The following is a 26455-nucleotide window of genomic DNA, read 5'->3' on the forward strand; positions in this document are numbered from 1 at the left end:
GATCTGCTTTTTAAGAATCAACATGGTACACACCATGTGAACTGTCACATTAATAACCCTATGCTGATATTCAAATTTTCTGTCTTAAGCTAAAGAAAGATTGAATACCCTGCTGTTGTGTGGCCAAGATTGAAGAGGTGTCTCACTGACATTGTTCAAAGTTTATGAAAATATATGAATGCTCAAATGTCATTGGCTTTGCGCCTCCAACAGACTGTGGTTTTATGAGAAATCAGTCTTTTAATCAAAATGATTGAATACCTTAAGGTCGAATCCAAAGATATCAGTTAATATCTAGAAACGTGCTATTTCTGCGTATTTTGCCAAATTTGTGGAGCATTTTAAAGTGTTAATTTGTGCATCCCATATTGAAAATTGATCTTGAGTTTTAGCTTTTTGTCAAGCAAAAACATATGGTTACAAGCTCTATGCATTTTATGTGACGGCTGTTGAAGCTGTCACATGTGCAAACTTGATAACCGATGTGACACATACGCAAATAATTTGCTTGTTTAGTAACAATTCAAAGATTCATTATTCATGCAAAAACACGTTGTTTTTTAAAAATGATCAGATGGAAGTAGTCTTCATTTTGCACAATCTAGTCTCATTGGTGTGCAAACACTGATAAAATAAAGCTGGGAACTAAGTGGTATTAAACAAATCCAAGAATATGGGTATTCTCAGATAATTATTGAACCAGATGGTGTTTTTTGTTAATTCTGCCATCAGTCTGAGAACTTGATGTCTTACATCTGCACTTGGTAAAATAAATTTTGCCACTGACATTATTTCAGTTTTCTTAAAATATTTCAATCAATTTTACACCAAGATTTGCAAACATCTGCCATTCTACATGACTGTGAGATGAAATTATTTGAAAAAAAAAATTCCTAAGAAAACATCCTAAATTTAACTTAGTCTTAGCATTTCTGCTGCTAAGCTGTCGGAAAGACTACTTTATGAATATTATAAATAAAATGCTAATCATGTGCCAAAATACAGCTACCTTCAGTTTTGGAAGGAAGAAGCTACAAAAACCAGTGGAGAGCTGCAGGTTTATTTGGGGTGGTCATCTTGGGACTTTACAGTCCCTTACTTTGTTCTTAAGGTTGAGAGGTTAGAACTTCATTGGCACAGAACTAATTAAAACTTCTTCCTTGGCCTCTGTAAGAGTAAACAAACAAACAAACAAACAAATCTGGAATATGTGACCAATCTCTTTAGATCGACTTTAAATCAGTGGATATAAAACCAATCCAAACAGGCATTTAACCAGCAGCTATGTTATTCACCCTAATAGCACTCCTCATAAACATTATCACTCAAGTATTGTACCTCATAAACAGATGTGCTCAATCACTTAGGCACGTTTGACACCATATACAGCACTTAGATACTTCCTTTCTGTGATCTAAATCACAGCATTTCTTGAAAAGTCAGCTGTAACAGGCAATAAAACTGTAGAGCTGGCTTAACTACTACACTGCTCTACTACAGCAAATCCCAAATAAGATCCCTTTCACATATGATAGAATAGATAATCTCCCCTTTTGCCAGTAAATGCATGCTCTGTGATACAAGCTGCACCCTAGCAATCATCAGACCATCAGAGGCACCATGTGTGATGGCATTTCATTTATAGCAAATATCATAATTGTGTGAACTTATTTATGAATTCTGCAACAGCTGTGGGAAAATCCCTACTGCTTTCTCTAGCTGGTGAGGTTTTATACTGGTGCTTTGCTACTCTAGCACTTTTGTGTGCATAACACAGCAGAGCATGCCTGACCTGGCACACCAGTGCGAGTCTTCTGCAGCGTGCACTCAAGCCACGTGCCTTTGATTCCCAGAACTACCCTCCTGCTCCCTGGTCTGAGAGGAGGAGGCAGGAACATCTCCGTAAGATGGTGTTAAGAGAGAAATGACTCTTTCCAGAAGGACTAGGAATCCCACATCAAAATGTGCCAGCTTTCTCTGGTAGGGATCCTTCATAAAAGCCTGCTTCAATGCCTTTTATTTGATGAGAAATGGGAGGGATTGCCAAAGGTTGTCTGCAAAAGGGAAATTTCGGAGAGAACTGGTATGCCTGTCTGCATAACCACAATGTTAGGATAAAGACTATTTCTCTAGACACAGATCCAAATCTCCTGAAGTGAACCTAGAGTCAGATCAGATGTCCTGTGGTGCACTGATTTATCTTGCCATAAAATGGAAAGTACAGCACAGTACTCCACTAAGATTTGTTTACTGCATTTAACCTGACTGATTGGAGGGCACCATGACATAAACCACACCAGCATTTTGTTCCTCAGTTCTCTGACGTGGGACCCACCCTGGGGAGAATCCAGAATTCCCCATCAGTTTACAAGCAAGCGTTGTCTTTGAACAAGAGATCAGGGCACTCTAGAAAGCAAAAGAAAAGACGCACATGGGAGCACACCCGTGACCAGATATCCCCTGACATGAGGCTGGAACACACTGAGGGTATTCAAATCTGGGCTTAAGAAATGCCCCAGCATCCCCAGTTACATGAAGCACTTCCTATTTCCCAACCTGAGAACAACCAAGTGGGGGGTGAATTATAAAAATTAGACATGTGCTCCTCAAAAAAAGCAGTGAAAAACCCATCTTCCCCAAATGTAGAAAACAATACCCATTAGGATATTTTAAATCAGTTTTAAAATCATTCACATGGCCTTTTTTTAAGTACAGAAGGCTATGATTGTTGACTGTTTTTTATGTTAGTCTTTTTTTTAATCTTTTGGTTCCCTCTCATAGCTTGAGGCATGCAAGCTGGACAGAAGTGATATGAATAAATGTATTAAAAATATACTCAATATATTTTGAGGTAAACAACATTTTATTATCACTAGGTGTCTAGTTTAAAAAATATAGACATAAAAGTTAATTTGTAGATATTAATTGAATATTATTTTAGCATTATTCTCTTCCAGTATCAGACAGTTGGTTTAAAAAAAAGTAAAAAAGACTGATATGGAATGCCTTTTTTTTCCCTTTTATAGACTTGGCAAAGACCATCAGTTTATGGCCTGTTTCGTTTCTTGCCAGTAGACAGCACTGAAAGTTATAAAACTAAAACAATTGCTTTCATTTATATCTTTTCCTGATTACTCTGATAGCTGAAATGTCTGAAGAAGTTCAGAATCTGTAAAGCCTGTCACATTATAGAAACATGTCTCTTTAAACTAAATGTGAAATTCCAGTAATTGAAGTGATAAATCTACTGTTTTTGCTGGGGTACTTTTGATGAGAACTATAGTAGTAAATTAGAAATTATTCTCTGCTGTTATATCATGGTAAAAGCCTTTCCATTATCTGTTGTCAGTCACTAGGTATGGGCAAATAACTCAGTTGTCAATCTAACGGTGAAACCTTAAGTTCTGGGAATAATCAATAAGGAAAAAAACCAAAAACTCTCTATTATCTTCATGTAATTCTTTAGACAACTTGAAGTTGTTTTTTTCCCTTTCTATTTCTGCACATCTCATTTATTCACAGATATATTGGATATCTTAGAATATTTCATTTTTTATAGCAAGTTTCATGTCAGCTCGTTTTCAAATGGTATATGAGAGTTACATTTCAATATGGGTAAACAGCTCTACCTATGTGTCTGTATGCAATTTTACACATGATACAGACTTAATTAAATTAGCAGTAAAAGCCACCTACATTTTATTATTGATTTTTTAGCTACACTATTTATTGACTAATATTTCTATTTTAAAAGTCCATGATGTTTTGCTCTTTCACGGATTCATGTAAACATCATTTGAAAGACCACAATGAATCTGAACATGAATATAAAAAACAACTATTATATGCCACTTACTTACATTGCAATCTGGATCAAGGAAAAAACAAAGGCAAAAAAAGCAAAAGTAGTCACTTCCATCAGTTATGATGCCAAACCTTTGCAGTCTTGCTTGGTGCAAGAGACAAAAGAAAGCAGCTCAAGGAGTTCTTAGCTCTGACAGCTACTCGCTCTTTGGTCACTGCTCATGTCATGTAACCTCCCCTTTCCTCATTCCTCCATTTCCACAAAATAGAAGAACAAATTCCTAAAACAAATCCAAACTCGACTCATGATTACCAGATGGACTGAAATGAATTTTGGGAAGGATGTGTGGCTGGAACTAACATTTTTAACACCTATTACTTATTTAAAAGATGGCTGGAATAAATGGCTGGAAGAGTGCTGAAGCAATATTTTCCTGTTTATGTTTTCATGTAAATTGTTCAAAACTTTTGATCTAGGATTAGTAAATGACACAGAATAGGGACTGAAACACACAATCAGAGAATGATTAAATAGAGTATTTTTTCCCTTTTTATTTTACCATCTAACGGACATAGGTGCCTTTTGTGAAATTTGGAGGTAGGTACGAATTCCAAGTCCTGAAAATTTCAGGGTTGTGAATCAGTCCTAAGTTTATTTTATGTATTTTAAAGGGAAAGAATTATTTGCATGTAAAAGGTGAAAATTACTGTTTCAGCTGTGAGTTTGACCTCCTAATATTAGAATAGGTGAACAAATAATCATTAAAATGATTTTAGCTAAAATCAATCAAAGAGAAGAAAGAAAATAAATACAAAACTATGTCTAGCAATTCTCTTGGTAACTATTGAGAATATTAACAAAACTTAATACATTTACATACTTCAATTTTGTGCACTTGGAAAAAATGATGCATGAGAGAAAAAAAAACTGCTCATAAAGGAAGAAATTCTTGGGTTGTTCCAATTTAAAACCAGATTCTACTGATCTAATATTGTACAGAACAACTTGCTTTGGTACCCAAAAAACAAAGTCACGGGCTAAGGCATAAAATACAAGCTACTAGTCAAACTTCCTCTTTGGACTTGCTTGCAAAGAAAGATGGAAAGGAAAAGGGGAGAAAATGAGAAAAAAAAACATGAAGTAAATATTTGAATCGGAAAACCAATATTTTTCTTGAAAGAAAGAGGTATAAGGGACTACAAGAAATGCAATATAAACAAGAACACTGAGGCTGAATTTAATTTTTTTTTCTTAAATACTCAAAGGATTGGTCTCTTGCTACAGTCTTGTTGTTATCAGAAAGCTTTATATCTCAATTCACCTAGGTGCACTGTATCTAGGTGCACTAGAGCTAATCCCAGAACACAGGTGCACTTCACTCACTTCAAATCAGGTTTACACCAATTTAACTACACACTGCACATTATATAATCATGAAGAGTAAGGAGAAAAAACAGAGAAATGAGAGATTAACTAAACACAAAACCAATCACATTCACTGTAAAGGAGATAATTCTGATACTTCAGTAGAAAGTGAAGTAAAGGAAAAGAGAAACATGTCAGCCCTAGCCTGAGATGAATTGTAGAGAGGAGTTTCAAAAAAGGAATGAAACAAACAAAAAGTGGGATACATGAACTCCAGTGCATTTGAAGGACTCGCTGAAGTTCTTTCCATCTTTCCTCTTTTGTGATTACCTTCTATTTAGCTAGCAGGGATCTCTGTAAATCCATGCTTTCTAGGACACTGTCTGAGAGCACCACAGCTGATTAAAACCAGACTACCTTTCCGTAGCCCCACACTTTTTTTTTTTAATTGCTTTAAAAAAATAGTCACTTTACAGGTTAGATAAAGCTCACACAAAGCTTAAAAGAAGACTGAAGTCTGGCTATCCAAACTGCATTTTACAGGATAATTGTGTTTGGCTTGGGAAGGTATGTCCCATCACATAGCATAAAAAGGTTTTCTTGCCATTTGGCTCCTGAGTAAACTGCTGTACTCTAACCTAGAGTCTGTTTGTCAAGAAGTTTGATAGTCTGGTTTCAGTTATAACCTGTTTTCATTTTCTAATTTTTCTTCATGCTGTCTGTGATTTTCCATGATTGGCCCCTGTCTGGTGATGCTCTTTGGAAAGTCTGATAAAATCCATGCCAGCTATTTTTTCATCATGTGAAATAAAAAGAGTAGAAAATCATAATTATAAAAAAAACCTAAACTAAAATCAAAATGTAATTCAGATACAGCAGGGTGTTGGAAATTTGTATGTATATACTATGTACTGTTAGAAATTCACACACATTTGAGACCATGAAGAAAGATTAGAAAACAGAGCTAAATGACTGAAATTCACGTCTCTGTAGTCTCCAAAGCCAAACTAATGAAGTTCCAAAGTCTTTAATTTAGAAAATTTTTTTGCATAAAATTTTATTTTTTTGTTGGAATATCATTAATGCCCACCATGACACTTACAAAAAATGCCCTTCCTGTAACACAATACCTGTAACCATGTTCATATTTGATCACCATCATACTATAATGTAGGACTGAAAAGGAACTTAGAATATTACAGATTAGAAAATGCACAAAATGACAACTGTCACAAAATGACAACTAATGTATGGGAAATGCATCAAAAAGAAATTTTCCACAGATAGAAAACATTAAGATTATAAAATTACTTGTATCCTTATTGCAGGAGTAAACACAGAGACTTTCAAAGCAAAAACTTTAGCACTTATTTAAACATTGCAATTTTTAAAAACTGCGCTTGAAAAAACCAAGTAATGAGGTAATTTTACAACACATAGTCTGTCTACTAAATAAACAACAGATGCTTTCTGAAAAGCATGAAATAGAAGAAATCATGGCACAAAAATGAAAAAAAAATGTTCAAAACATTAATGTCTCTCCATAGGTGGAAACTGAGAAAAAACCCCCACAATAAAATATTGTGCAATGAAGACTTCACATTTAATTAATCAATAAACAAATTTCACAATGGGAAATTATGATATTCGCAGTCAGTGGTGTTCTGACTTAGATTTAGTCTTGTTCAAACCAAGACAGAAACTTGGGAAGACTAAGACTCAGTTCAGTGTCAGAATGCAGTTCATAGTTCGGCCTGCTCAAAACTACCCCGAAGAAACATGGCTTTGGAGAAGGTCACTTACAGTCAGTATTAACAGTTCTTACAATTAGTTTACTTTCCTCAGTTCTGTTTGCCTCAGAACTTGATTACTGATCCACTTCAGATCTCATACATGCTAATTTCACTCAAAGAGATGGTCTTGATGATTCTTGTGGATCTCTTCCAACACAGAACATTCTACAACTCCTGTCTGTAACTTCTGATTATTTTTTCTTTATTTTCATATCTTAACTGGAAAAAAACCTTAAGGATGTGAAGTTTGTATGCCAAAATTTACATGCATATGACTAAACTATAGACCCAAGCAACAGCACAAAGCTTATGTTATACACTGAATGAGGGCAACTTTTTCAAAGTTTAACAATGATAACATGATAGTGATACTTGAATAAACTCAGCTTCAGAGCAAAAAATGACTCTTCTGTCTGATGTCTATGGAAGGTACATGAAGTTTCTTGAGTCAGCTTCTTTCTTTCTTGTGGAGATTTTCTAGATTTTTACCTCAGACACGATGTTAGGAAAGTCAAGTTTGGTCTTGTTGAGCTTGGCTGAAGGACAATGGAAAAATACAGAAGGCAACGAAACCCTTTGGAATCCACAAATTCAAGACTGTATCTTCAGGCAAAGTTGGGCTGTTGAGTCCATGTTCTGATTTTGGGATGGTTAGGGGCAAGCTTCACACAACAATAAAACTGAAATCTTTTGAACTGTCACTCAGGCTTTAGGTTCTGGTTTATAACAAAATCACAGCTTTACAAAATTACTTTTTTTCCCCTCTTAGTCATGAAAAACTGAAAAATTTTCATGACTTTTCTTACCTCTAAACTGCAGCTGGTAGAACAAAATTTGATCTTGAATAAAAAGGGACTTCTAAACATCTATATGTCCATATGAATACCTAACAAACACTCACCAGATCTGAAAATGGGTTTTAAATCCTTTTTTTAGTGGACACAGCTGAAATAGTACCTAATTTAGGTTTTAGTTCTTCCAGTTAGACACTTCACTATGGAACCAATCACAAGCCACCTCCACTAGTAAATCTGTTCAGTTGATACTGGCAAAGCCTACTCTACTTAAAACAAACCTCCAAGGCATAACTTTTGGCCTGAAGGGAAAATTTCAGTACACTGTACTTTACACCACTTAGAAGCAGATTTCCTAGGTACATCTGAAAAAAATGCTCTAAGTTTTTACCTACTGAAGGTATTAGCACCTTCAGTTCCACTCAGTGCCTGAAAATATTCATGAACAAAGCAGGCCATATTCTCTCTACTTCTTTTGCTGTATTTAATACAGAAATAACAAAACCCATCAATGATCTACTTGTTTAATTTAAAATGCAGTATTTAGGGTTGCACCTTGACGAATGGGGAGGAAAGTGTACTTTGCCTTGCTCCTAGACTGGCTGAAAGACAGTACAACTTACACTATGTGGGTACTCTCCAAAGTGAGGGCCCCTCTTACACATCAGCATTATTCAGGGTCTGTTTAACTACATGCCACTGGAATAACCAAACAGTCTAAAGGAACTTTCCATTAGGTAAATCTGGCCAAACATACAGAAAAAGTAATAAAATATTAACAAGTTTTTAAATAATTTTAAAGTATGTGATTGGACTTTATTCAATTAGTAAGTAGTCAGCTCTCCTGCTGCTTTTAAACAAACCTACTTGCTAAAACAAAATGGATATCAGTCTTGAGTACATATTAGTAAATAGTACATTCCCCTTTTTTTTTCATGTACTTTGGTCACAAGTGAAACAGCTACTCTGATCACATTACATCCTTCAATTACAGAAACTGTTTCACTAATTGTTATACATATGTACTTGACAAATAACTAAAATCACTGTGTATTGGTGGCTAACTGTGGTGATTGCATTATCAGTTCCCTCAAGTTTTCTTTCAAATTCTCTTGAAATTGAGCCAGATATCATGTTATCTATCAATTACACTAATAGTTTATTTTCAGAACTTTTCCTCTGAGTACACAAACTAACTAGAAATCTCCTTAGGTTTAGGGAAATAATGCAGCCCCCATGCCTACAGAATGATACCAGGCTTGAGCCCTGATCCATCTTTGATCTACAAAACTGTCTGTGAGGGCACCTACTGCCACGCAGCAAAGCAATAGTACATTAATTCACAGAATTTTGGCCATAAATTGCAAATCAAATGCCATGCACATACTTTCAAAGACATTACTTTTAATTTGTGTCTAATAACACAAACAAGTTCCATAGCAAATATTTTTGTCCAGTTTTTGACAAGAATATTTCTATTGTCCTCTAAAAACTTTTATTTTCTAATAGAAAATCACTTAATATGATCCTTTGGAAGTAACCATCACTGCTACTCATCTTACATTTTGCAGGAAAAAAAAGAAAGAAAGCAGCTTTTTATTCTTTTGTATATCCTCGTAAGAGAAGTACATGAAAACTGACAGCTAGTCTGTAACAGGTACACTGCTGAGAAATTCCTATCCTACATCTCCATTCAATACACTAAAAACCACTAATTTTGCTGGATTTAAAAAAATGGGGTTTGTATATGCAGATAGAGGGCTTAAAAATCAGCAAGAGCACTTCCACCTTCACCCTTTGAAATGTGAGTACCAGAGGAGGACAGCCACATAAGTTCATTAACAACCATCAGTGTATCCTTCAGACTTGTGAATGCTTTTTCTTCCAGGGAGGTTGCCACACTGCTACAGCAAGCCACTGTATTTAATTGTTGTTCAACTTCCTATGTTTAATGGTGGTATAAAAAAAGAAAGTGAGACTAGAGAAAAATAAGACTGTTACTAAGCTGTTATTGTCCCCTCTGGTTTGCTTCCAGGCCCCTCAATTTCAATCCATGTTGTTCTATTTTGAGGATGTTTTCAGATGCATTGAAGTGCACTTCGACAGATCCTTGAAGCACAACATGGGTTGAAATGAAGTTGCCTGAAGATATTAGTAATAGAAATCTCTGACACAGAACTGCACATTGAGAAATTGCTTGATACTTATTAGAAAGCTTCATGTTAATACAACACTGCTAATACAGAGCTCTATGAGAAAGATTAATAACATTTTGTTAAAAGAATTTGAGAATGAAGCAGCAGGTTTGGGGAAGAAGGAAGGGACATTAATAAAAGACATTCACAAATACTCAATATGCAGCAGCTTGTCCCTCAAACTCCCCAAAATAAAGCAAAAAAACCCCTATTAAGTGCATATTTACATAATCATTTACAGATTTACAGTTACCTGTCACCCCCATCCTTCACCTCTTTCCATGACATTTAGAGAAAGAAAAGCAGGTACAACTATAAAATATTATTTTTCCTATTTTAGCATCCAAATTCCAGGGGAATTGGTTGCAGAAAAAAAAAATATTGAAAAGCATTCTATAAATATTTTTGCTTCCAGATGAGGATTTCATAAGTAAGATTTAGGTTAAAAATACTTATAATAGTATAAGTATTATACTTATAATATAGCTAGGTCATTAATTCTTCCCTATTAAGGAAGTTTATAATGGAAGGACAGACATACCTTCAGCTATCATGGACCAAACAGTGATATCTCAGTAAACCTGGCAACTATTTAAAATATGCTTATGGGATAACATTTTGAGGAAAAAGGAGATTCTATCACTTATCACTTAGTCCCAATCTGAGAGAAAATTTCCCTTCCCCTCAATAGATGTTCTTCCCAGTAGAGATGGCAGGAAAATGAGGAACACTTACTGCTCTAGCTCTCAGCTCTTGAGCATGGAATGACCTGACCTACATGAGGCAAGACAGCATAAACATGAATCCATGACTGCTAATTAATTCACAACTGTCTGGCTTTCACCTCTGCCAGATTTTTGTAGTGGCATAATTAGCTGTAGCAGACCAAGTCCTTCCTCCTGTTTACATGTGTTATCTAGATCAGCAACAGTAGCAATTTGGTTTTGCTGGGCAGATACTGTCCATTAATGAACAGGATTTAGAAATAAATATTAAAAGTAGAAGCTAAAGAGTCAAAATCACAGGATGCCCCATATGGTATTGCATGTATGGGAGAATGGCAGACAGAGGATGCAACCACTTGCAGGCACCTGCTATTTAGTTGTCCTACAAAGCTTTGTTAACACAGTCCAAATGAGATTGCTGCTATTTGAGAAGTCCACCAGGGTCAGACAGGACAGAGGAGGCACTGGACACCACGCCCTCCTGGAGAGCCAGTGGCAGAATGGAGGGCAGCTCAAATCCGAGCACGTGAGCTGTGTGTGAGCAGCCCAGCCAGGTGTCTGTATGCCTGAGGCTAGCACAACTCTAATTGTCACCAATTTTTAGAATCCAGGTGCTGACTGCAAGGATTAACATACTGTCTTATTTCCACAGACTGTTTGAGCAGGCACATTTTTTATATTCAAATTGCTTTACACAAATCTCAGAATGTGTTTAAATGAAGAACAGAAATTCTAATTTGCCATATCTACAAGCTATAGTAAATGGCGTGAAGTCTTGAAATAAATATTCTACATTAAAAACGGTTTGCTATTTCTTTAGAAATACTCTGTTCACAATAATTCCTGCCTGTAATGAGTAGGATCTCTTAGCCTGATCCATGATATGCTATACTATATGCTGAAATTTATTTTAAAAATTAGTACTCTTTTGAGTCTTTTACAATAGTAAGCTTTGTTAACACATTCAGTACTACACTGTTCTTCCTGCAAGTTAGGACAGTGTGATTCCTCTACCATGAATATAGGAACTATCCAAGACTGGATAGTCCTGTAAAGACTAAAAAAGTGCCATATCCACAACTTTGGGAAGTTTCAAACAGGGAAGACAGTAGAACTGGTATCTGTCAGAAGGTCATGGTCAGAAGTTGCAAACTGGGAAGAAAATATGACTGTTAGGAGTGGTAAGTAATAGAGAGGGAAGGGACTGAAAAAGTAAAGAAAGTCATAAAGTAACTGTGTAAAAGTAAGCTAGAATGTGAGATAACGGTGAGAACAAAGAAGAAACAAGGTAAGAAGAAATGGACTGGAGGAGTAGGAAGGAAGTAAAGAAGAAAGGCTGGAGAAACTATTAACAGGAGGAAGAACATCCAACTAGGAGGACAGGAATAGGAAAAAATGGAGAGAAAGTCTAAAGAAAAAGTTAAATGAGTAAAAGCATAACAGGTGAAAGGAGTGAGTAGTGAATAGGCAGAAATGACAGAGGTAAGAGGAGATATGAAGGCAGCCCTGACAGAAAAGCAAGACTACTGTGAAAAAAAGAAAAAAAGTGGGGGAGAAAGAGTTGAGGGAGCAGCCTTAAGGAAGAATGGAACAAATGTGCCAGGTGCTCTGGGTTCAGTGTCAGAAAAGTGTGACCTCTTCATGTAAGCATACTGCTTGGTTAAAAAAAAGAAGAGAAAAAAAAAAGAAAAAAAAAAGACAATAATAGCAATATGGGCAATAGCTATCATAAGAATCTAAATGTAATATGATTTGTTAATTTTTTCCCCGACCAGAAGCTTAAGAAATCCTTTCAAGAGAGTTTTTATTGGTGAAAATAAAAATTTTCAGATGCAAACTTGTCTGGTTTTGCCTTGTTTGCTAAGAGCTTACATTCAATTAACAAAATACAAGCCAGGTTTGGGAAAGGAATTAGTTTTTCCAAACAAAAAACTACAGGCATTCGAGAGCTCCAAGTAAAATGGTAAGGCCTTTTGTCTTAAAGACCAGAAATGCAACAGAAACAAAATATAATAAAAAATGAAAATCCAGGTACAGGAATTATGTATTTCATACTGAATAATTATTTCTGTACTGCCCGTAAATCCTCTCTGGTAAGCTGTGCATCTAAAACTCATCGAACTGCCAAGGGGTAAACGCAGCTCCATCCATCACACAGCCACTTGACAAATACATTCCATAATAGAAGTTTATTTTTATGGGAGGCTGAATCAAGGACTTTCCCATGCATACAAAAACTTGTCAAAATTATTTATGAGTCTTGCTGAGACACACAATATGTCATATCAAACTCCTATTTTCCTTCCAAGCACAGACTGTCAATATCTCTGCTACTATCAATAATGTGGAACACCGCTGCTATAGGCCCTCAGGATTTTGAGGTCATTTGCCCATCCCAGGCTGCTGCCAGACACCGTCTCTAGCTGCAATGCAGCTGAGGAGAGGTGTATTTACAGCCTCTGTGAGGTGTAGTTAAGGTAAGCACTGGGGACTGCAATCAAAGGCTTTGCCAACATAAAATAAAATGGAAACATATGTCTGAAATATTACAGTTGATTATATCTAGAGTTATGAAAATAATGAAAAAAATTGCACTGGACTAAATTAGAAAATTCAAAGGCTTAGCAGCATTTTCTGGCATAATTAAACAAATAATCACTTCTGATGAATATGTTTGCACCTTTCTGAAACTATGCTAAGGAAAATCCTCACACAACAAGGCTATTAATATTCTTTCTGACCAGAAAGTTAGTTGAAAGTCTCATGAACTTTGATAATAATAAGGAAGTAAAACTCCTGAAACAGAGTTTATTTAGTACAACCTGCTTTGTTTGCAAAAGAACATAGGAAGTCTTTAAGAAAATGCCATCATTTTTGCTAATGGGCCAAAACATTCTGTGCAAAAAAGCATTTGGTTTTCTGAAGGCCACAGCCCTACACCTTGTTTAGCCATATGAACTAATTTCAGCAATATTAGTTTTTCTGCTGGTTGTTTCACAAACGTTACGCAGTCACAGTGTATCCTGTCTGAGATGTGGCTGAACTTGACATTAATATTTGGAACCACTTTGGTACCAGCCCTTTCTTCACCATGCTGAACCCTCCTTGTTGCCTCTCCTGCTGTCACCAGCTTTGCAGGAATGTCTCTGCTAATCCACCTGGTTACCCTGAGCCACCTCTGCCTGCAGCTGCTCAGGTCCCTTGGTGCAGCACTTCTCTTCCCAGGATCATGGTGCAGAAACACCACAGGGATCCCCAGAACCCCCACAACCAATGTGTATCTCAAAGGACTCCTGTACTTGGGATACAGGCTGCTCACCCCTGACACACCCCTGCCTTGTCACCGAGGCACACCTCACCATGGGAACCACTTGCACACCACTGAGAGAAGCACTCGCTGGGCCGTCCTTGCAGCAGTTGAAAAAGACTTAAATTTGTCTCGAGTTAAAACTCGCCACAGTGCAATAAGTGACATTATTACAGCACATCTAAAAACTTAGCTCAATGTGCTTGAACAGATAGCTACAGCTACTTGACCAAACACATAGACAAGGAAAGGCCTTGTTTTTAGGCTGTGCAACAGATCCCACCTCGTGATGGATTTGCTCCACGGTTCATCTACTAAATGATTATGGGCATAAAGAAGTAAGGGAGAATCACAATGCACATGGAAAGAGGTTCTCCCCTCAAAGGAAAAGTTGCAGGTTCATCTCAGCCCAATAGCTGCTGGACATGAAAGACTGACATTTGGGAAGTCACTGCGCCTCTGAATCCTGTTAATTTTTAGCTGCCCATCCATGAATGATAGCATGCTCCAGGGATAAACTATCCAAATCTGAGAGAAAGAATTTCTTCAATGAAAGCTCACAGTGGGAGATTTATTTAGCTGTCCCCTCAGACTCAACCATCACAGCAGAGGAGATCACACTGACACTGGAATTAGCTTTGAAGGAGCTGTCTTGGGGATTGGAAAGAATGTGGCAGCAGAAGCATAGAAATCTGTGGAAAATTCACACAGCAAAGACAGAGGTCCAGTGCTGCCAGGATTACACTGTTTCCAGTACTGCATGCAGGACAGCAACACATGCTGACACACAGCCTTACTTTTGTAAAGCCCAGTGTCTTCAGCAGCAAATATCCATCCAATGACAGCATTGTCCCATCCACTGAATTTGTCTTTAGAGCAGCTGGTGGGGAAAGTGCATAAGGCATACATGTAAAAACTTACAGGTTCACTCTCTTCAGTGACATATATACTTAAAATCTTATTTTCCAAAAGGTATGGTACCTGCTGTGATTGGTACAGATGGAAAAAAAAGCATCCCAGAGGAGTTCCTTTACTGTTGGGCTGACAATTCCCACACACTCAGTTAACCTACTGCAGGGTCAGTTTATGGATCTTGAGAACCTATGTGTAGCTTGGAAGAGCTTTCAGGCTGAGGTCTACAGGGTGGACTAACGCTTCTTACAAGACTGTACAATGCCTGTCCCAGGAATTCAGAGACTATTAAATTCTACCATCTCACAACCACTGACTTCTGTAAGTGCTAGCATAAAACCTTACTAAAATAATAATAAATAATGAGGAACAAGACAATAATTTGATTGTCAACTTAGAGCTAACCTTACAGAAAAGACTACAAAAAAAGGATTTCTCATAATTTTTAATCGTTTCACTAGAATAGGTTTGCATTGCTCTCTTCAAGTTTTGTGTGCCCAGAGAGAATTTAGAGAAGGCTGTTTACAATCAAGTCAAGGGAAAAAAAAAAAAAAGCACTGGCAGCCCATGTGAACATATCCAAGTTTGTCCAGAAGATGCATTTCCAGTACTTAAAACCCCTCCACTTTCTTCCAGCATAAGGGCAACAGAGCTATTTAACAATTTTTGTTAGTGGTTTAAAACTGTCAGGAATCTGAGGTCTTTTTAGTGGTATACTTCCCACATGACGTAGGTGCAACTCATTTTGTCCCTAACAGAAGCCATCATGCCCATTACTCTTTGAACACTGCACTGCAAATGTACCTTTTAGAAAAAGAACAATATAATCCTATTGATTTTCCTCAGCCCTAAAATGTAATAATTTGAGATTATTTTCAGGCAACAATAAAGCTTCATGACCTAACAGCTGATCATTTTTTTATACTTCATCACTGACGTGTATTACTAAACCCAGAATCCCAGCTCCTGTTAAAGGATATTTATAAACACAATTACTTATTTAAGTTTAATGTTCCTGTGATAAATCATATACTGCTAATAAAGTGCTGTACTTACTGTACCACTCTTATCTTCTGAGACAGGGAAGATGGTGCCAAAAATGACTGAACAGGCAAGGAAGAGTATCCACTGTATTTTATACTTCAGGAGACAGCAGTAACTAACACACAGCAAATGTCCTTTTACTCTTAACCATTTTGCAACATTACAAGAAGGAGACAAGTCAAAGATTAAAAGATGAACGGTCTGAATCATCAATGACTTGCATCCTGAGTAGCCATTTAACACTTGTGCAAAATAAAACAGTAACATTCTGACTTGCAGCAATTTATATTCTCTTTTCACAGGTTTTAATGACTGCACTAGAATGGAGAGGAAGAGGAACTACCTTGCTGCATTCCAGCAAAAAGGCAAGACATTTTTAATAGCACTACAGGTATAAACTTTCAGAGTGTATGATAGTTATAAGCATTAGTTTTCACTATCTAATCTAATCTATCACTAATCCTATCTTTTATTTTCTTCTAAAGAAGTACATGATTGAAATGAGATGGTTTGGCTTCTTCCCTGCACTGGTCATGTTTTTTTGCTAGTAAAAGCACCACTCCATTTCAGTTACCTTTGGAATAATTTCTAGGAAGGAGAGACACAAGAACACAGTTGCTCTATGGTAGCTGCTCTTTTCCCTCACCAAAGATGTTTCACTCCTGCAATGTTCTTAAGCAAACATTTTCCTTCTCTTTCTGTCAAACTAAGGAACTTTGTTAGCAACACCGTAGGACAGGAGATAACTATAGAGCTCTCTAATTGTTAAGCTCTTGCAAGGGCTGAGCCTGATCATTCACTGAATTGTTGAGTTGATGGGATTCGTGTAGCTGGTTATAAATTGATAATCTAAATTAATTCATTCAAGCAGAAATCGATTTTGCAACTCCTTGAGAGCTTGTAATAATGCTTACCTCCTACCGTTAGCTGCATTCTCCGTTTCATAAAGCTGGTCGGAAACAGCTGGATTCAGGTGACCTGCTAGCTCATTAAATCTGTTACATGTTCGTTCTGGTAAATGATATTAAGCTGAAATGTCCTTGCGTTGATTTTTTTTCCTTTAATTTTATGACAGAAATAACCTAATTTGTAACACAAAATAACAATCTCCTTGGATTACTTTGCCTTGTTAAAATATTTTATGCATTTTTCATTTACACGAAGGTAATGGAAAAACACTTAAACTATCTGTTATTTAAGCCACAAGAGATATGTTACTGAAAGTCTGATAGCTGCAAAAATGATTGCCTCTTCATAGTCTTTGCTTTATATCGGTAATAAAAGGCGGACAATTCAATTCATCGGTTAGTAAATAAAGTACGATAGTTTTTATTTTATTTGCTCTGCATTGCAAGAACTAAAATCGGATTGCTTTTTGAATTCACTTAAAAATGGGCTCATTACTTTCCTTTTTTAGCTCTAAGGCAAACTGTTTGGTGTCTATTTTGAATGTTATACCTATTTTAAGATATAAAGTAAATATTACCTAATTCTGAATGTCAGATTAAAAGCATAAATTTCATTCATTGACTCCTCTATAATTACTGAAATATTGGTGTCAGGACTGTCAGTAAGAAGTCATAATTGAATCTGAGCACCTCAGTATGGATCTGATACAAAGCATAAATACTTATTTCTCAGAACCTGATGATTTCTAACTATCAACTTTTATGACAAGAATAGAAGAAGTGTCAAAAATTACACTGCTGGAATGTGCTGCAAGGCAAGAAATGCATGCTTGACACAAGATAAAGCCCAAATTCTATGAAGTCCAGTGCAGAAACAATACCTGTTAGCAAATGGGAAAATGTGATGCTGCTCTTCTATACAGTTCATTCTTCACACATGTAAAAGGATAAAAGCAACCCTGAATTGAAAAGCCTAAATATGCCCTTGAACATTCCAGTTTGCCACTTCCAGCAGACGTCACTATAGAGCAAGGATTCATGCAGGCTGAAAAAATGGCAACACTATCCAAAGGAATTACGATAAAAACATTTAAGAAGGCTTAGCTATTAAGATAATAGTAGCTAAAATCAGAATTATTAGCTTATTAAAATTAAAGATCCATATAAAGATAAACCATCCTTTTAATTATCAGAAAGAAAAAGCAGTATTGATTTCAAGCTTCTGGCAATAACAAAGCTCAGAAAAGCATAATACATACAAAATACGCCTGTCTTTTGGGATGTATGAAAATCCCAACCATAACACTAAGAAACACATATACATGAAACCTCAAGTATCATGTCTTCTAACATAAACCTACATGTGATAGATAGTAATGCAATGAGCATACAGCCATATATGCCACTACCCATAAAGAAGCAACTGCTTTTTCACTCATATATTTTTCTACATTTATTATCACCAAGCAGCCTTCACTCGTTCCCCAAATCCTGGTATTTACCTGCACATAGAATAATCAAAATTCTGTCCAATAGCATTTATTCAGTAATAGGAAAATCAGCATAGAGTAACAGTGAAAGGTGATGGTAGCTTTCAGAAACATAGTGAATGTATTCCGGGCTCTAACACGCTGATGAAATATCAATATTCTTTTCCTGTTTAAAAGAAACAACAGAAAATAATTCTACCCCCGCCACCCCCAGTATTTTTGTTTTAACATTTACTGCCTTAAGAATTAAAACTGTGAAGTCCATTCTTTGCTGTGGCTTTCAATCCTGACTGGCTGGAGTTTGTCTGAAAGACAAATGCTACTCAAGGTAGTGCAAGGCTAAATGTTGTAGGCAAGTCTCTGGGAAGACTTGTCTCTGAGACATAAATTCTAATGACAAAAGGCACATAAAGGGAATTTTTTCACTATACCATACCTCAAGCAATGTGTCCTGTTTCCTCTGTGAACTTGGGTAATTTGTCTGGCCTACACAGAAGCGTCAGGGTGAAGCTTTCCCCAGTTTTCTCTATTGCTTGTGATCTGATATTTGCATAACATAGGGTGAAACACTGTCCATGCTTGATACTGACCGGAGAGTATAAAGCAATGTAGAACACTGCCTTCCAAGAACACTGGGGCAGAATGAGGGAACAAAGAAACCTCTTGTCTGTTGTCCCTCCTCACGAGTGTTGGCTCAATGGCCACTGGCTCTGGGGTCTTTGTTCTTTGAAAGGAAGCACCTGTAGGTACAGCAACTGCTTGGAAACCTTTCTACCACTTTTCTTGAAGCAACAATGCAGAAATTGAGCAAGAAAAGCCATTCATCAGACTGCTCCTATGGATAATTCCACTGGCCAACTTGGGGCATGTTGGAGAACTGTCCCAGTGACAGAGAGGAGACTGGAGGTTCTGGGGGTGACAGCTGATTCCCAGCTTGAGAACTCAGCATCTGAGCTTAGTGACTGAGCTATCTTCTGAAGAATATTTTGGTATGTTTCTTTGTTAATTTTGTTTAGAAACTTTCCTTAATGACTAATGAATTGTAAGTTTTGTGGTGCCTCATACAGCTATGGCTCATCCTCCTGGTGTGCACTCCCAAAGAGGTGCCTCTAAGTACCAAAAGGGGCATTGAAGTTAAGCTGGGTAAAATATTTGTACACATTATTGCTCTGGAGAGGAAAAAAAAAAAAGCTCTGTAGTACTCCTCTTGGCTTAGAGAGTAAACTAAGGCTCACTGCTTGGACCTGGACTTATGTACACTCTGTTGGATACAAAATACTCTTAGTGGAAGAACAGATCTCACAGCTTTTGAGATAAAACAAGAGCAGAGGAAAAGCTTACCAAATGAGTGAGCTGTTTTGCTCTGCAGGGGAAGGCAGGACTTCTAAAGGAAAGGAGGAACTCTGAAAGAGAGGAGCACCTTGGGCACTGATTCCCACTGATGCTTCACCAGCAGTGTCAACATTAACAGTAGGTTAGTGTAAACATAAACCATGCACAAACACAAATTACACCAAACAGCAAAGGTGTGAAGATGGAGAACATGACACTGCACTGGACAGAACAGTCTTAGCAATTCTCCTACAGAAACTTCCTACTTTCAAAGTATTTGTAGTTCTTGGATAGTTCACAGTCTTCCAGTTATATTGTGCTGTATCAGTCATAGCCAGAAAAAAACCACGTATTATTACCCAAGTAAAGTCAATCATTTATGAGTTCAACAGATACAGCAGTTGAACCTCTGTTATTTTCAAAAGGATAAGCAATGGCCAAATTGTTTCTGGCAATACAGACCATTTCACTACAAACCCCAGCAATTTAAGAAAGAAACCAACAAAGGCCTGGGTCCAATGCTAATACTTATGTATGGGAAAATGTGTGTAGGTACGTATAAGCATCTTAAAAATCTTGATTAGAAGTTGTTTATTCATTATACTTTCTATTAATGCAATGTTGCCAGCAGAATTGCACACCTGGGAATGTATGGCTTTCTTTCTCTTGGTGTCACATTGCTGCAGAGGATTGCAAAAGGAAAATACTAGACAAGACAAGAGAATCCTGTCATTGCCAAAAGTGAAAATATTTTTTAAAAATCCATGATCAGTGACTCCCTACTTTGCTTCTCAGCACAGCCCCTCTTCAGGATACTTGCAAATAGAGCACCATACCAGTCACTGCCACACCCTTCCTGTTGCTAATCTGTCTTTTTAAATTTAATTTCTTTTATGGTGGCTTTTTCACTGTTTAATTAGGCCACAGGGAGTAAAGAGAGGCAGTCTCACTGTCCCTTCAGAGTTTATTTCACAGACTGTTCCCTTCAAGGATTTTATTTCTGTCACTGAAAGCAGACATCCTCATATTGCTTAAACACAGAAAATGATTAATACAATGAGATTGTTATGCTCCTAGCTAAAATGGCCTTCTTTGTAATGTGAGCTACAACAGCTTGAAAAGATGGGCGCTGACACTACACTACAGCTGACAGTTTTTCTTTTTTTAGGTGTACTATTATTGGGATCTGTAATTCTGTGTGACCCATAATAATAATCCCACCATTCTCCTCATATTAATATCATAAATTCTGCAGACATAGATGATATTATCATATATCAAATATGACCATAAAACCAATGTGATCTTAACACCTTTGGATTTATCTTGAAAAGAAAAATACTAGATAAAATAATTTATGCTGATATCACCAAGTCTTTACTGGGTTACAGTAACATGGTAAGATTATAATATTTATAATACTTAGGAAGATAGGCAGTTTTGATAGCTTTATTAATCTGTTCCTTGAGTTAAACTTCTGGATAGTTAATTTGTATGTTATTTAACAGTCAATGTTTTCCATTCTGTGTCCCTGACCACAAAGCTGAAATTCTGCAAGAGCTGTATTTGGTATAATATTCAGCACATACATTAAATAGCCTAGTTTAAAGGAACACCAGTCAAATAATAATATTTTACAATATTTAAGTGAGATCTCCTAGTGCCACTGCAGTTAAAGGTCTCCGAGCTAATTTAACACATTGTGGGTTAAAATGGCACGCTCAGCTTTGGAGTGATTTACAATGAAACCCACGACACACAAATATCAAATTGACTTAATACTGGTTTCGAGTTCTGTGTCTCTGAGGCCACTTATACGTCCCAGTAACGTGATCACAGTGGAGGATTCTGGAACACTTAGAAGACTGAAGCAAAAGCTGAATTTAAAATACTGAAACCTTCAATTTGCCACCTCCTTCTTCCCACCTCTGCTCTCATCAGAATTAGAATTTCCAGACAGATTGTACCACGTGACTGTATGTTTGGACAACTGCTATAATAACAATAAAAAAAGAGGGAGCATAAAATGGCTGAGGTGCTGAGGCTGCCAAAGAAACTGTGCCACATGCAAACATGATTATCCTTAAGTAAAAATCTTAAGTCAATTTGCTTCAGCACAAAGGAACTATCCAGGGGCCTATACACCACTTATGCCTTCAGTCAAGAGCACCATGCAGCAAAAGTGCTGTACTCCTGCTAAGCAATGATGGAACAATATTTGTGAGGAATTTTTACAAGGCACATAAACCTATGTACTATGAAATCCCCCTTTACAGATATGCTCTGCAAAGCACCAAACAGGCAGGCTAAAGCAAACAGGCTTGTTGGGGAAAAAGGAGGCAGAAGCAGAACAAAAGAAAGCAACAATGAACAGCACAGCTTTAGAAATACAGATCAAAAGGTGCTTTACTGCCGCTTGGGAGAGGATTTTTTCATGATTTCTTTGCAGTAAATGTATTCAGGCCCCAGCTTCAGCTACTTGTTTTGTATGTTGTTGGCATGAAATTCTGCCCTTTTTTTTTAAATGCCCACATCTCATAAAAAACAACACATGATGAAATTTCAGCAATATAGCTGCAATATATTAGGAACGAAATTCCTTATGAGGTGCACAGGCATTTCAAGAGGATAAACAAGTTTTTCCTCATTGAGTAGTCATTAAAAGATCAGCACCTCAGTTGAACAAGAAAAGCAAAAAGCAGATGGGAGTTAGCAGGGAGTAAGCACAGCCCCAGCTCTATCTTTACAACTATTGTTAGAAATGGACAGAAAAAGAGGCAATGGCTGTCCCAATTGCGAAGAGTCATTCTTCTTAAATGTGTCTGCAACACAACAGTGCTACCAATCATTGCAATTTTTTCAGAAATCATGTTAGCTCAGATATTTAAGGGTTTAATGTCCCAAGTTTCTAGACTCAAATACTTAAGTGAGAACAGTTACTTGTTTTCATTTTTGTGGGAAGAGAGAAATTGAATAATGTTACATGCATGTAACAGAGATCAGGAATTACCACCCAGATCAGCTGTGCAGCAGCATGTAAGCTGGCAATACCAACACTCTTGTTGCCTCCACTGGAACCAGAGGGCTGCAGGACAACTCTGTTTTGGGCAGACAATCTCCCCATACAACCCAGACTTGCAGCTGTGGCTATATGCCACAATCTACTCCTCAATGTACAAATTTCCTTTGACACAGATGACTTTAATGGCTTTTTCTTTGTAGCTTTATGGTATATTGTATAATTAATTCAGGAATTAAAGCTGCCTAAATGCATCCAGACACAATGAGCCACTCTTTGGAGCTGTTGCAGTCTATTTTGTCAATAAACCTAGTTCATGAGGTTCTTGTTTCCACATATCAATACAACAAGAATTGTGTACTCTGGATATTTACATATCTATCCCATGGAGAGATTCAGATTTTTAAAGACTCCTTAAAAATAGATTTTTTCATGCTTTACTTAAAATAATAATTTTAATACAAATTTAGAAATACAAAGTTTCCGAATGAAATAAATAAAAACATTTCATGTAATTTATCTGGCAAATGTGCTCCCAACATTTTAACTCCCTTTTTTTTTAAAGTATAATCAACTTTGTGAGTTTTTTCTTAAAAAAAATTTACTTTCCTTTTGAGAGTATCCAAGGGGCATTAAAAGAAAAGAAACATATGACAAAGAAAAACACACATTACAAACTGAAAGGTCAGAAAGGATACCAAAACTGAATTATTTTTCTTAAAGGTGACAAAAGAGCTGGGTGGAGAGAGAAGTGAAAGAGAAACAGGTGGCCCCCAGAATAAGGGTAAGAGAAAAGAAAGTTAAATTTGCCTTCTTTCTTTCTGAATTCCCACTAACTACTTCAACCATGGAAATATCAAGGATGGCTTTAATTGGCTTTGCTCAATGCCTGTGCTAAGTATTTTAAAAGCCATTAAACTGGAAGCCATCTCCTCTCAACTCAAAGCCAAAAAGCACTGTTTCTGTAAGAGGAACAACCAACAGAGGTGACAAAGTAAGAGGTGTGTTCATTTTCTGTTCTTGGAGTTCCTGGTTATACCAGTCACCCTGAGGTGTGCTCTGACTGGGAGGACGGCACCATGCGAGTTACACTGCTGGTTTCCTTAAAAGACAGGTGATAGTTTTCTCTTCTTCAATACTGGCTGCCCAAAGTATGAGTGTGGTGCAGCTTTGTACACAAATCCATATGTAATTCTCTCTTTTCAGTATCTTGTATGTGTTCTTACTCCAAAAATATATAGCCCTTTTTTGAGAGCAGTATGTTCACAATGTAAGAAACAAAATCTGGAAAGCAGAAAAAGAGCAGCACTCTAACTCACTGATAGGAATATGGTGTGACAGGAGGGATGAATAATCAAAGATACAGTTGATAGTTTACTGTTAAAATAAATTAACCAATCCACTGACAAAAAGTCTTGCCTACTGTACTTTATAGATACAGCTCTGACATATTTTGATCACAAACAGTTTCAAAAGAGGATCACTCTGCCAGCTGGGCTGTTCTTAAACAAAACCTCTATGTTTTGATCCAGGAAACATCAATCATCATGTCTCCAAAACCATTACCATTTATTGAGCACCCATTAATATGCTCAGTGCTAAATAAAGCAGGGGAACATGCTGTCCTTATCCACATTTCTGATCATCTGTCCTATATTTTTGAAGTCAGTCTGTCTCTGCATAAAATCAAACATCTAAAGTAAACAAACACAGAAATATTTTGGTACTATGTACTGCTATACTTTTTGCATGCTTGTTTTATCTTTCACATTCTGTAAATATAAAATAACTCCATTCCAACTGCAGGGAAAATAATTGAAAACAAGACTCTGCTGGACAAAGAAGCCTAAAAAAGGAGTTAGGCTGCAGAGGGGCCATGAATTCTGCCTGTGTTCCAGCAAAGTGAGGACAGAGACCTGAGCAGCTGCAGAGTTTCTGCAGAGAGCTAAGAATTAGAGGAGTATCTCTGTGATGGCATAGGTCAAAATTACAAGGAATTTCAAGGGGAAACAAGAGGGTATGAACATCAGCACTGATTGTAGGATATGTTTCCTGCACACAGGAGAACATTTAGCTAAGCCACGTTCAGTATCTCTGATGTAACTTAAGACTGTAATTTATAGAATCAAGCTCTTGCTTAATATATCATAGGTAATGGCTATCCACAGGAATTCATAATAGTAAGTATGTTGCTTCTGAAGAGACGAAATTACACATTTTAACATAGAAAAACACTACAACATCCCTTCAAAGAAAATCAAAGCTTTTAGAAGTAATAACAAATACAGATACTGAGAAGATTAAAATCTACTTCTGGTTCAAGTAAAAAAAAAATACCCTCCTCACACAAAAACTTGTACTTGAAAAACCTTGAAGATCATAATCTTGTCAAAGTATTGGTTGAATTTTGATTATATAAAACATAAAAAATTGATGTAATTCACCATTTTAAAAAAAGGGATGAATATGTATCAGTTAAATATTCTTACAGTTCTGTCTACCGGCTGTGTTAGACAAGAAATAAAGGTGATGTTCATAAAGACAATGATAAAATTTCCTTCACTTAATAGTCAACTCTCTGATTACTGGCCACCGGAGTATTAGGTTGAATTGCACCACTGATGAACAGCCAAGGGCCTCAGTTAACAAAAATCAGTGCTTTTAAAATCTTTAATGATCAGAAAAAAATGAATGAAAGCATTTGTCAAGATTATGATTGTCATTAGAAAATGCTAATTACATATTGGTTTAATAATCACCACATGATCATTTACCAAAATTATTAGATTTTTTTACTTACTTGGAAGAATTAACTTTTTTTTTTGTACAAAATGTTCACAATAGTGCTCTTAGAAGCAAGAATTTTAAGACTGCACATCTTCTGAAGCTATGCTGCTACTGTCTGAAAGCTCAGATCTGAGTTTAATACCAACCCATCTTATTTCACTCACTTAATGATATATATTACCCTCTTAAGGAAAGTTACAGCAGTGTACAATTCATAAAGCACAGGTAATTTGCCCACAAAAAAAGCTCTACAATTAAAAGTTAAACTCCAGCAAAAAGACATTTGTTAATTCATATATATGTGCTAAGTCAAATATGTCACTCTTCAATATTGAGCTGAGATCTCACCTAAAACATGAAGGTGTTAGGCAAGTATCAAACAAATCTATTAGAGCTGTGTCATCTCGACAATACAACAAAGAAATATGCTGCTAGTATTACAATAAGACTGCTTACTTTTGATAAGAAAAATATATTTTCCTGCATAGTAGTGTTACATCAGTTGTACAGGTTAAGTTGCATCAGCAACCAGTAAGTTGATCATAGCAACAACAAAAAAAGATCATATGCTAAAGTGAGCTCAAATGAAATTTCTCTCAACCAGTGAGAACTTTTACCATTCCAATAAAATGTATTAATAATTCAGTACTTAAATTCTTTTCCCCAAATGCAAGTAAAAAACATCCCAATAGAACAGTTTTCCTATTCTCAGTTTAAAGTTCACATTTTAAACATCTAGAAGTAACTCAAACAATCACTTTCTTTTAAGGGGACAGTGCAATTGAACTATGTCCAACAATACATCTTTAAAACATACAAGCAGAATAAGACCTGAAAACTATAGAAAATATTTCATATGCTATTTATCACCTAAGATCAATGCTCTGACTTGGACCAGGCCCTTATGGCAAAAGGGCACATCTCTGCGTTATTCACCTTAAGAACATCTTAAGAACTTCTGTGCACCTTGGCCACAACA

General features: G+C 36.5%; 1 protein-coding gene across 8 annotated transcripts in view; it reads right to left on the bottom strand.

Annotated features, from left to right (window-relative positions):
- ZNF407 (zinc finger protein 407) overlaps window positions 1-26455 on the bottom strand; it is a 333728-nt gene that overhangs the window by 34408 nt on the left and 272865 nt on the right. Inside the window, exons 9-10 of one of the 8 annotated variants that reach the window (XM_064431979.1) lie at window positions 19680-19741; window positions 18361-18504 (exon numbers count right to left, since the gene is read on the bottom strand). The exons of 6 other annotated variants lie outside the window; for them this stretch is intronic. In XM_064431979.1, the coding sequence (XP_064288049.1) occupies window positions 18472-18504; window positions 19680-19741 (95 nt within the window). In that variant the 3' untranslated portion in view covers window positions 18361-18471. Of the gene's footprint in view, window positions 1-1051; window positions 1168-18360; window positions 18505-19679; window positions 19742-26455 lie in introns of those variants that run through there. One more of the 8 variants, XM_064431993.1, reaches the window with a different exon arrangement.

This window comes from Passer domesticus, chromosome 1, assembly GCF_036417665.1.
Source record: "Passer domesticus isolate bPasDom1 chromosome 1, bPasDom1.hap1, whole genome shotgun sequence".
Taxonomy (NCBI): domain Eukaryota; kingdom Metazoa; phylum Chordata; class Aves; order Passeriformes; family Passeridae; genus Passer; species Passer domesticus.